Source organism: Diceros bicornis, chromosome 18 (genome assembly GCF_020826845.1).
Source record: "Diceros bicornis minor isolate mBicDic1 chromosome 18, mDicBic1.mat.cur, whole genome shotgun sequence".
NCBI lineage: Eukaryota > Metazoa > Chordata > Mammalia > Perissodactyla > Rhinocerotidae > Diceros > Diceros bicornis.
In genome coordinates this window covers 7,117,069-7,129,391 of record NC_080757.1, presented here as the reverse complement: position 1 = coordinate 7,129,391, position 12,323 = coordinate 7,117,069, and the positions used below count along the sequence as shown (strand labels likewise).

General features: G+C 38.0%; 1 protein-coding gene across 1 annotated transcript in view; it reads left to right on the top strand.

Annotated features, from left to right (window-relative positions):
- DNAH9 (dynein axonemal heavy chain 9) overlaps positions 1–12,323 on the top strand; it is a 305,906-nt gene that overhangs the window by 186,880 nt on the left and 106,703 nt on the right. The window contains exons 46-48 of the mRNA XM_058559699.1: positions 6,556–6,698; positions 7,075–7,236; positions 7,440–7,673. Coding sequence (XP_058415682.1) covers positions 6,556–6,698; positions 7,075–7,236; positions 7,440–7,673 — 539 coding nt within the window. The remainder of the gene's footprint in view (positions 1–6,555; positions 6,699–7,074; positions 7,237–7,439; positions 7,674–12,323) is intronic.

Below are 12,323 nucleotides of genomic sequence, written 5' to 3'. Positions count from 1 at the left end.
CAGAGATGCAAAAAATAAGGATTAAATACCTACTACCCAGCTTAGGAAACAAAACAATACTGATATAATTATAACCCTCTGCAGAGACTGTGTTGTTTTCATCATTTATATTGTCAGCACTTAACGCACCTCCTGGTCCATCATTAGCATTCAGAAGGTATTTGTTGAACTAAGGTGCATAATATCATGAGAGTGATGTGCCATCCTACATGTTAGGTATTACTGTTGGACCTGTGCTTTGAGGTTTCCAGCCATGTAGAGAGAAGGGGGCAGGAGTTCTGAGAAAGTCACCACACTCTCTTTTTTTTTTTCCTGCCTTGAGACCAGGGAAATGTTTTTGAAAAATGTTAGGCCTAGATGGGGTCAAAGTCGTTAAGCCAGTGTGAAGCTAACTGGTTCATGGAGAATCTAACCCTTAGCTTTGCCCTTTATATCACCAAGCTCCAACTAACCGAACCACTTAAAACCATCAAGATCTCCTCCCCCAAAAGCAGCTGTGGCCTCTGAGAGCCCAGACTAACACGGAGAAGATGATGATTAGTCTGACTTGCAAAATATTAGGACATGTTAATGGCCGCATGAAGCCTGTGAGCACTTGGAGGCAGAAATAGGGTTTCCCAACTTTAAGTCTCAGGAGGAAACTTCAAATATTTAAATGGCCTCTGCCTCTGTTTGGTTTCCTCTGGCAGTTCGGTTTCCTGCTTTCAGCATGACTACTTTTCATCACACAGTAAGTGACAGGAACATCATCAGAAGTTGGAGGAACAAATCTGAAAATGCAAACTTCGTTCCCAATTCAGAGGTGTTTATCCCCAGATATTCCATCTGATGGTCTTCTTCTTATGTGTTCTTGGGATCCCGTGACAAACTCCACCATCCTAAGAACGTAGAAAAAGTCTCTAAAATATTCTGGAGACTTTCTACATCTCAGCTATGAGGGTATCACATAAACCAGGGTCAGCAAACTTTTTCTATAAAGGATCAGAGAGTAAATATTTTCAGCTTTGCAGACCATACAGTTTCTGCCACAACGACTCAGGTCTGTCATTGTAGTGCAAAAATAGCCAGACAATACCCAAATGAATGAGTGTGGCCGTGGCCAATAAAACTTTATTTATGGACAATAAAATTTGAACTTCATAATTTTCACATGTCATTAAATATTATTATTTTAATTTTTTTCCACCATTAAAAATTGTAAAAACCAGCTTAGCTTGCAGGCCATATAAAAAGAGATGGAGGGCCAGATTTAGCCTGTAGACCATAGTTTGCCTCTTCAATATCCAGCTTTTATACATAAAACACCAAAAGAACATAAATCCTACGCATTTCAAGTAAGAAAAAGGTGACTTTATTATTACAAATAATGAGACCAAAGGGAATCCAAGTTCTCACTGGAGGACTCTAAGATATTAATAGATTAGGAAATGTAGATTATCAGAGAGGCGAAGGAGAAAGGAATACCGCCCACTACAGGTAGTCAGCCCCTTAAGCTAGATGAGTATGGCTCATGCCACTTCTGTTGGAATGTTTCTCTTTTTAAGACTGCCCTGAACTCCTTAACTCCCAACCCCATGCTAAATACCATTTCATTGTCCTAGCAGTTTTCTCTGACCCCTATTTTTATCAAATGAGGCTGAAATGCATTATTCCATCAATAAGACCTTGATTCTGACAAATTATAGCACAGCGTATTTTATATGCATGCTATGAAGTATCTTAATGAATGGAAATTAAATCAAGTTTGCCCAATTAACAGAAAATAATAAATGATCATTTTCATGATAATCTCTTTTTTTTATTTTGACCTTTTAAATGAGTAAGTCTAATTAGTATAAAACTCTTCATAAACTCTTGGCTGGACTACTGTTGTCAAGCTACCAGAATTTGTTGGAAAGTTGGCATGGTTTCCTCCAGATTCAGGGAAGTGCGGCAGCTTCAATGACAAATAGGATCATAATTCCCATCACTCTGATTAGTTACAGACCATTTGCCAAACCACCCATCTTTGACGACCTCACCCAAGTCCACAAGAGAGTAGCATGGGTAGGGTGGCCCCATGGCTTCTTCCATCTCTAACATTTCTATGACATGTTGGTTAGGGAGGAAGGAAGAAGCATGTGAGTGTAGAGAACTTTAAAGGGGAGCTTGTATATGATTCCATGTCCACATAGCTTCAATACCTACCTAAAGCCTTGTTCTGGAAATAAGAAAGAGCTTTTCTGATACCCATAGAATATCCTGGAATGAATCACATTCACCTTCCGTCATATCCAGTGTTTTCAAGATTTTAGCTATACCCATGCTTCCTTCATTCTTACCTCCCTCAATCTCCTCTCTCTTGTTGGGAAAACTGGTGTCATTTAGTATTAGCTTCACAGCTACCTTTCTACCTCCCAGAATGTCTCCATTTCTTTGCACTTTCCTCCAACATTATCATCTCTCTTTTCCAAGGCCAAGTCTTCCATCTGAGCTAGGAGCCCACCTCCTCGTTCCTAATTCAGCATTTTGCTGCGTTCTCTCTCTTCTTTCCATTTCTGACTTTCCCTCACAGTTTTCACATTCTCACCACCCACATTTATTTCTTCCCCTTTATGTTTTTCTATATTTCTTTACAAAATATTTTGGATATACAGAAGGCAATAAAAGAAACAACCATGAAATTATGAACAATGTTGCAAAATAGAAACTTATGGTGTACATGTGCAAGAGTTTCTTTACAATAGGTAATGTAGGTTATTAAATTGTCTGGTATGTGCATTTCAACTTTACTAAAAAGTGCCAAGTTACTCTCCAGAGTAGTTGTACAAATTTACTTTCTGCTTGAATACGTTTCCTCCTAAACTCACCAACACTTGGTTTATCTGATATATTAACTTTTGCCAATTAGTATGAAATGCAATCTCATTGTTTTCCTTTCTCTTATTACTTGTGACTTTGGACCATCTTTTCAAATGTTTATGGGCTATTCATCTTCTGTTAGTTGCCTATTTATAGAACTTGCCCTTTTGCTCTTTTCTTTGTCATTTCATATGGATTTGTAAGAGTTCTTTATGTATTCTGGATACTAACACTTTGTTCATTATATGGGTTGTAAATATCTTTTTGAAGTCTCTATCTGACTTTTGTCATGCTGATTTAGTTTAAATGTTGTAAAATGTAACAGTCTTTTTTTATGCTTTGTGCTTTTTGTGCTCTGTTTCAGAAATTTTGTCGTATCCAACACCATAAAAATAATCTCCTGTATTTTATTCTTAAATTGTTACTGTTTGCTTTTCGTATTTGTATCTTTAATGTACCTGAAATGTATTTTTGTATAGTGTTCTAATTTTATTTTTTAATATTAATATTGAATTCTCCTAACGTCACTTATTGATTAGTCCATCCCTTGTCTGCACACTGATTTTTTATGTCAATTTCCTCTTTATATCTGGGTCTGTTTCTAGGTGTTTTACTCATTTTTCTATTTATTTACCAATATATTTACAGTACCAATTTCACATTGTTTTAACTAATGTAGCTTTATAAGGAGACTTGATTTCTGGTAAGACAAATCCCTCCTTCTGATTCTTCTTCACAAATATCATGGCCAACCTTTACCCTTTTCTCTTCCATATAAATTTTAGAATATGCTTGTCAGGATCAAAAAAAAAACCCATTTGATTTTTTTATTGGAATTGCATCTTTGTGATGCTAGTAATACTGAGTCATCCACCCATGAACACAATATTTCTCTCCATTTATTTAGGGTTTTATTTATGCCCTTCAGTAGTATATTATAGCTTTTACATCAAGATCTTGCATATCTTTTTATATATTTATTACTGCCTGCCTTATAGTTTTCGTTGGTATCCTAAATTACTTTTAAAATAACATTTTTTTGCTGAAGTACAGAAATGCCATTTTATTTCCAATATTGATTTTGTATCCAGCAAGCTCGTTGTTGAATGCACTTATGAGTTCTGATTGTTTATGTATATATTCTCTTAGATTTTCTATGTAGAAAATTAGATTTTGAACAATAATAGCTTTATTCTTTCCTTAACTGCCCTTGTACATTTTATTTCTTTTCCTTGACTTTTTATAGTCTAGGACTTCCTTATAATGTTGAATAGAAAACATGAATAGCAGTTATGCTAGTCTTGTTCCTGATTTGAAAGAGAGTATTTTAATATTTCACCATTACGTATGATGTTTGCCTTAGGTCTACGATAGGTGTCAATTATCAGCTTAAGAGAAATCTCAATTATTCCTAGTTTGCTAATGAACTAAATTTTTAGAAATTAAAATGCATGTATTTTGATGGTCATATTGTTTTACTTCTTTAATCTATTAATGTAGTGAATTATTTTCATAGATTTTTCTAATATTTAACCATCCTTGCATTTCTAGGATAAACCCTACTTCATTATCATATATTTATTTTTATGTATTTAGTTAGGATTTTAAAAAATTTTTATTCATCATATACTGCCTTATTAATACAGTTTATCTAACTTTCAGAATTTTGCCAATCTGGTAAAAAATAATAATTAGGCATAGTTTTAAAGAACATTTCTGTTATTATGAGTGAGATTGAGAGTGTTCATGTTTGCCAATCTGATTTGTACAAACAAAAAAGTAACTGAACACAGCTTCAATGTACATTTCTGTTATTACAAGTGAGGTAAAGCGTTTGTTCATGTGTTTGAGACATTTGTATTTCCCGTACTGAACTCTCTTTTCGTATCCCTCACCCCATCCTTCTATTGAATTATTGAACTTTTCCTGTATTTGTAGAGAGTTTCTTTACATATTAAACAGATTAGTTATTTAACTATAATCTGAGTTAAACATATATTTTTTCTCTCCCTCCCCCCTTTTTTTTGATTAGAACATTTCAATTCTACTCTCTTAGTAAATTTTGTTATACAATACAGTGTTATCAACTATAGTCACCGTGTTATACATTAGATCTCAGATCTTATTCATCTTATAACTGAGAATCTGAACCCTTTTACCAATCCCTCCTTATTTTTCCCACCCCTCAGCTCTCTGTTTCTATGAGTATGACTTTTTTTTTTTAGATTCTACATATAAGTGATACCATGCAGTATTTGTCGTTCTCTGTCTGGCTTATTTCATTTAGCATAATACCCTCTAGGTTCATCCATGTTGTCGCAAATGACGGGATTTCCTTCTTTTTTAAGGCTGAATAATAATCCCTTGGAGATATCTATACCATGTTTTCTTGATCCACTCATCCATTAATGGACACTTAGGTTGTTTTCAAACCTTGGCTATTGTGAATAATGCTGCCATGAACATGGGAGTGCAGATATCTCTTCAAGATAGTGATTTCATTTTCTTCGGATATATACCCAGAAGTGGGATTGCTCGATCATATAGTAGTTCTATTTTTAATGTCTTGAGGAACCTCCATATTGTTTTCCATAGTGGCTGTACCAGTTTACATTCCTACCAACAGTGTACAAGGGTTCCCTTCTCTCCACATCCTCACCAATACTTGTTATCTCTTGTCTTTTTGATAATAGCCATCCTAACAGGTGAGAGGTGATATCTCATTGTCATTTTGATTTGCATTTCCCTGATGATTAATGATGTTAAGAATCTTTTCACGTACCTGTTGGCAATTTGTATGTCTTCTTTGGAAAAGATATATTTTCTTAATTGGTTCTTTGGGTTTTGTTGTTGTTGTTATACTTTGCCTATGATATTTTCACCACGCAAATTTTTTAATTTTTATACAAAATGTATATTTATATTTTCGTATAAAATTTATTAATTTATATGTATCAAATTTATCTTTCTTTTAAAGCATATTGATTTTGAGTTATGGTTAGAAAGTCCTTCCCCACTCAGAGGTTATAAAAGTATTTCCCTCAATTTTTCTATCTTTTTTATGGTTTTATTTTTTATAGTTAAATCATTGATCCATTTGGAATTTATCCTAGTGTACAGTGGAATATAAGGATCAAACCATAATTTTTTTTTCAGACTCCAGTTTTCTTAATACCATGTATTGAATAGTTGATCTTTTTCTCATTTATTTAAGATGTCATACTTATCATATACTAATTCCCTGCTCTCTTTCTTTCTTTCTTCTCTAATAGCAAGTGATAGCTCATTCTTCTTAAATATATGAACTTAAATGTATGTTTCTCATTGCCCTTTCACCCATAGTCTTATGGCAATTTTACAACCATTTTATTTTTCCTGCTAGATATTAAGCTCTTAGGAGCACAATTCCTACTAACAATAGTTAATAAATAAATTCTTTATGCAAAAGAAGAAAAGACAATTGAAAACACTGTGCTACCAACTGCTGACCCAGGACAAGAGTGTGCCATACACTCTGTTCCATTCTTTAAAGTGTCATTCCGCCACCCTGGGTTTGGAGTAGACCTGGTATCTGCCCAGTCTCACTAGCAAGAATACGGGAACATGGCCTAAAAACAAAAGGTTCTGTGTCCCAAGGTTGGATAACCTCTCATGTCCAATTACATCGTGCAGAGAGATGCCAAAGCTGCCCATCTGTGCTCCATTTCTTCCCAGGAGAAATCCCAGATCTCTATTCTGATGATGATGTTGAAAACATCATAAGCAATGTGAGGAATGAAGTCAAGAGCCAAGGTCTGATTGACAGCAGAGAGAACTGCTGGAAGTTCTTTATAGATCGAGTCCGACGACAACTGAAGGTATAGAAGGATTTGCTGCTCAGGGCGGGGAGGACCAGAGGTGGTTCATGGGAGCCTCTACTGGTATTTTGGACACGGCTGTCCTTATTGATTGTCTTGGGAATGGGTGGTGAGGATGCAGTGCCTTTCTCAGCTTGTGCACCTTTGCTAGGTTGCGCTTCTCATCTTCTTCATGGGCAACGGCCTCCCTCTTCCTTCATGTAGTCCCAGCATTCTTAATCTCTTGGATAGAAAGGCTGGCTAGCATTTATAGATTTTGTCTCTGTTGATGTGCTTCCCAATTTTCTGGGAAATAAAGAATCTAAGGCCATATCTGTCTTTCTATGAGTACTTCTCTGATACCTTCCTGGTTCTCCCCACGCTTCTGACTTACCAGGTGACTCTCTGTTTCTCCCCGGTGGGGAGCAAGCTGAGGGTCCGCAGCAGGAAGTTCCCAGCCATTGTGAACTGCACGGCCATCGACTGGTTCCACGAGTGGCCTCAGCAGGCATTGGAGTCTGTCAGCCTCCGCTTCCTGCAGAACTCAGAGAGCATTGAGGTGAGAGGGAAAAGGGGACACTCCTCAAGTTCCTCTTAACCTTAGGGGACAAGGAGTTCCATGTCTAGAATTTCAACGTTAAGTTCAGGCTTGTATGGTTGTTGGAACACAACTTCCTGTGTGATGAAGCAATGAGCGAGGTGGACAGTCAACCCCAGTGTATGTGGCAAGATGGTCCTTTATTTCCTGCTCTTTGATTTTAGCCCACAGTCAAGCAGTCGATTAGCAAGTTCATGGCTTTTGTCCACACAAGTGTCAACCAAACCTCCCAGTCTTATCTGAGCAATGAGCAGCGCTACAACTACACGACCCCCAAATCATTTCTGGAGTTCATCAGGCTCTACCAGAGCTTGCTGCGCAGGAATGGAAGAGAGCTCAAGTCCAAAATGGAGCGGCTTGAGAATGGGCTGCTGAAGCTCCACAGCACCTCTGGCCAGGTGAGGAACATCCTTTCCATCTCTCCTGCCTGTGGGGCACTGAGAGGGAGTGGGAGCAGCCCCTTTCCAGAGAACTGGAGGGATCACAATCAAGGTCTGGAGATCACTGATGGTTTTCCAGAGGCCCCAGTGCCATCAGAAACAGTGCCAAAGGCTGAGCTCTCTCAGCAGAAGGGCCCACTCTCAGCTTCAGGTCTGGTCCACTTCCTCTCACTGATGTTGGAATCCCTTGAAGCTCCTCTTCTCTCTTCCTCTTTACCATGTCCTTCTTTTCCACTACTTTCCTTTCCTCTCCAGTCCACATTCCTTCCATCTTCAAAACCAAAAGAGATGAATGGTTGAGAGAAATGGTTGCAGGGTTATACCCATTTTCTTTTTTTATTTTTTCTTTTTTTTGTCTTGCTGTATTATCTGTCAAAGAGCCATTAGAACCAAATCCTGTCTCATTTCATTCATTTCCTCATATCGCTAAGTGGTTGGCCATTAAAAGAAGGCCCCTGTCATCCTCTCCTTGCTATATTTTCTAGTTACTCTTCCAAGTGGAATGAGTTTATTTCAGTTAATTTATTATTCTTCCCTTGAGAATTAGGGACAACTCTAGCACCTTCTCTACCCCTGCTCACGCCCATCAAACATTGCTGGTCCCTTGATGGCCCCTTTTTGTGCCCTGTTTACCAGCAACAGAGCCAGCCTCTCATTAAGGTAGTGAAATTTCATGCAGTTGCACAATTAAGCTAAAATTGTCATCGATTTAATTCTTGGACATCACACATTCCTGTAGATATCTAAGCCTTTCATTTACTGTCATTGTCTCAGAACTTTGCCTTTAGAATAGCTCACTTGAACTTCCTTCTTACTTGTCCTTTCTCCAGACTTCAGTTGCTTGATTCATAGATGTAATATATCTAAAGGATTTCAGTTCATTTAGTGGGATGCAGTGAGCCCTTGCAATCTATACACATAGAATTTCTTCTGCTCGGGAAATTTTTCTTCTATTATCTGGTTTTGTTCATCTGGTCTGGCTTCTCCTCCAGGAGCAATGATTAGCTAGATGGGTTCCTTGTGCCCCATATTTCTTATGTTCTCACTCATTGTTTTCATCCCTTTGGCCTTTTTCTCTACATTCTAGGAGAGCTTTTCAAGTTTATCCTCAACAATTCTAATCTAATAGTGTGTAATATTGCTTCTGTTTCTTATGCTTCCAATGAAGACTTTAATTCTGCTCTTACATTTTTAATATCCTAGCAGCCCTTCCTGATCTCATCTTTTCTCTTTCCAACACATTCTATTGCTTTTTTATTTCAGCCTGTTTTTCTGCAACTATATCACAGAAACCATTCTACTGATGATGCCAAACAGCTTTCTGAATGTTTTTTCTAGATCTGGTAATGGGTCATTTTCAGAGCTGTGTTCTTCTTAGCCTTCTAGATGCTAATCCTTTCCCTGTTCTGTATTTATATAAAGACTTTTTTTTCTTTATGTACCTTCAGGCATGATGAGATCTGTTCAAACTCAATATTTGGCAACAAATGGCATGTGACAATTATCTATCACGCTGCTGTCTTTCCATTTGTGTCATGACCAAAACCCCTTCTCAGAGCTACAGTTCAGGGTAGGTTGAGGTACACAGATCCCAGTCAAGGTCCTAGGACTTTACCTGGTGTACACCTTTGTTCTAGAAAGGTAACATTGTCTCTCTCGATCACTTTCTGGTTCTCTCAATCTCTGAACTTCTAAAAAACAGCATAAGATAGAATCCCAGAATGCAGTACTACCAGATTTTTTAACATCTTCTACATCTTCCTCTTCCTGTCTCCCCCCACCTACAGTACCCTCAGAACATTCTGCACCCCCACCAGCCCTTACTCTACCTCCTACCCACTTGCCTTCTGCTGATCAATCTGTGTAGAGGACATTTGGTAGGGAGCAAGCAATAGGAAAGGCACTCTGATGCTCTCACGGAGCAGCACAGAATAATCTATTTTGTACAGGCCCTGGGTTTTTGAACAGACGACGAAGAAAGTGTAAATGTCTGTTTTCCTATTTTAGGTGATCTCTATTTAACAAACAGAAGCCTGGTTATACCATTAGTGAATCCAGCTCTATCTGCATATAATTAGTGAAGAATCCTCCCAAGTCCTGGCATCAGTTTTAGTTTCTTCTCCTTCTATATTCTCTACTTCAGTGAATAAGTACCTTTATCTACCCAGTTGCCTAGGCCAGAAACTGGGCATTACCTTAGACTCCTCCCCTTCCCTCACCTCCCACATTTAAGCATTAACAAATTCTATACATTTTCTGAATATCTCTCATATGTACACCTCTTGCTGTATCCCCAATTTTCAATGTCTTGATGTAGACACTTCTTACCTGGATTATTTCAATAAATTGAATTCTCACATCTGTGCCCCAACCCAAACCTGTTTCACCCACAACCTCTTGCATCATCCGTCAGGCCAAAATCCTTGGGGTCATCCTGGACTCTTCTCATTCCTCTCTTTCTCTCACAACCTACACCCAGTCCATCAGAACATCACTGTTGGCTCTAACTTCAGATATGCCCAGAATCCTACCACACTGCACCTCCTACACTGCTACTACCCTACTCTGAGCCACGGACATGTCTTACTAGACACCCACAATACCCTTCTAACTAGTTTGTCTGCCTCTACTTTTGCCCCTATATAGTCTAGCATCAACTGAACAGTCGGGGTGATCAATTGAAAGCATAAATCAGATCACGTCACTCTTTTGCTCAAACTCTGAGATGGCCCCTATTTTCTGCACTACAATGCCTTCCAAGGCTCCTCCCCAGCCCCGCCCTGTTAGCTGTCAGACCTCATCTCCTAGACCCGCCCCTGGGACACTCCTTTCCAGCCAGGCTGCTTCTTTGCTCTTTCCTCAGACACACCAGGCCTTGGCGTTGGCTGTTCTCTCTACCTGGGATGTTCTTCTCTCTGACATCCATGGCTTACTCCCTCACGTCCTTCAATTCTTTGGTCAAATGTCACCTTCACAATGAATCCTGCCCTGATGACCCCATTTTAAATTGCAACCCCACATCACTCATGATCCCTCTGTTCTGCTCTACTTTATCTTTTCCCATAGCACTTACCCTGTCAAGCATATTATATAATTGACTTATTTGTCATGTTTATTTTTTGTTGTCTAGCTCCATCTGTTGGGATGGACAGGGATCCTTGTCTCTTTTGTTCGCTGATGTATCCAAAGCACCTAAAACAGTCCCAGGGCAGAGTGGGCCCTCATTACATATTTGTTGAATGAATGAATGAATGAATGAATGAATAGCATTCTGTTTAGTCTCCCTGACTATATTCTGACAACACTCTAGACCAGCACTGTCCAGTAGAGATATCCTGTAAGTCATATATGCAAATTTAAGTTTTCTAACTGCTGCATCAAAAAAAGTAAAATGAATCAAGTGAATTTTATTTTTTCAGCATATTTAATTATATATGATTTTATTATATATTTTAATAATATATTTTATTTAAACCAACATATCGAAAATATTATCATTTTGACATGTATTTAATGTAAAAATAGTTATTTATGAAATATTTCCCCTTTTTTCTACAAGGCTTCACAAGCTAGTATGTATGATTATACTTACGGCACATCTCAATTGAACAAGCCACATTTTAAGTGCTTGTTAACTGCATGTGGCTAATGGCTACCAAATTAGACAGCACAGCTCTGGACCAACCTCTACCCTGCTCTTAGAGTGAGCTTTGCTCAAACCATAAGTCTGAGTATTCCTTTTTGTAGGTCTTAATGATTTAGACATTACAGTTCAGATTTTTTAACCTTTTCTAGAACTTTTAAAATTGTATCCTTGCATATTGCTCCATTCTTTTCTTCCTCTAGTCTACCACATTATACCCTGAAGTCCAACAGTACTGACTATTGGTAGTTCCCCCAAAATTGCACAGCTAGTTCACATCTCTGTGTCTTCACATGTACCCCACCTTGTCAGCTTGTCACTGTCAAGACCTAAACAATTTGCTACTCTCCTGCCCAGAAGCCTTTCTAAGCTCTGAGCAGTTATGCATTCCCTTCTCTGTGGTTCCGTCTTTGAATTATGTTTCGTCTCTTGCATGTATCATGTCATACTGCTATCAGCCCTTCAGGGCAGAAACCAGGATTCATTGGAACATAGTCGGTGTTCTATAAATGGATAGGTCAGTAGATGATAGATGGATAGGCAGATAAACAAATGAACAAGTTCTAAAATCACCTACAAGCTCAGAGTAGGGGTGGAGAATGGGTCTTGGCAATACTATGTTCATGGTATATATTCCATACTTATTGATGGTTAAATGATGATTCTTCTTGTGCAAATGATATCTGAGGTTCCTAACTCTGATATAAACCCTTCATCTGGAATTGTTCCTTTGGAAGAAAAGGACTTTGAAGCACATCATGATAATCTTGGTATAAGAGTAACGACTTGAATGATGTTGTATCAGTATCCTACTACCCAGTTATGACAGCTTCTGGTGTATATAATCTGGTAGGAGTAGGCTAAGTGAATCTCACAGCTCTGGCTCAGACAGATTCCAAATTTATTTAGCAATAATAGTAGTGTTAGAAGTAGTAATGATAATGGTAATAATGACAATAATTAAC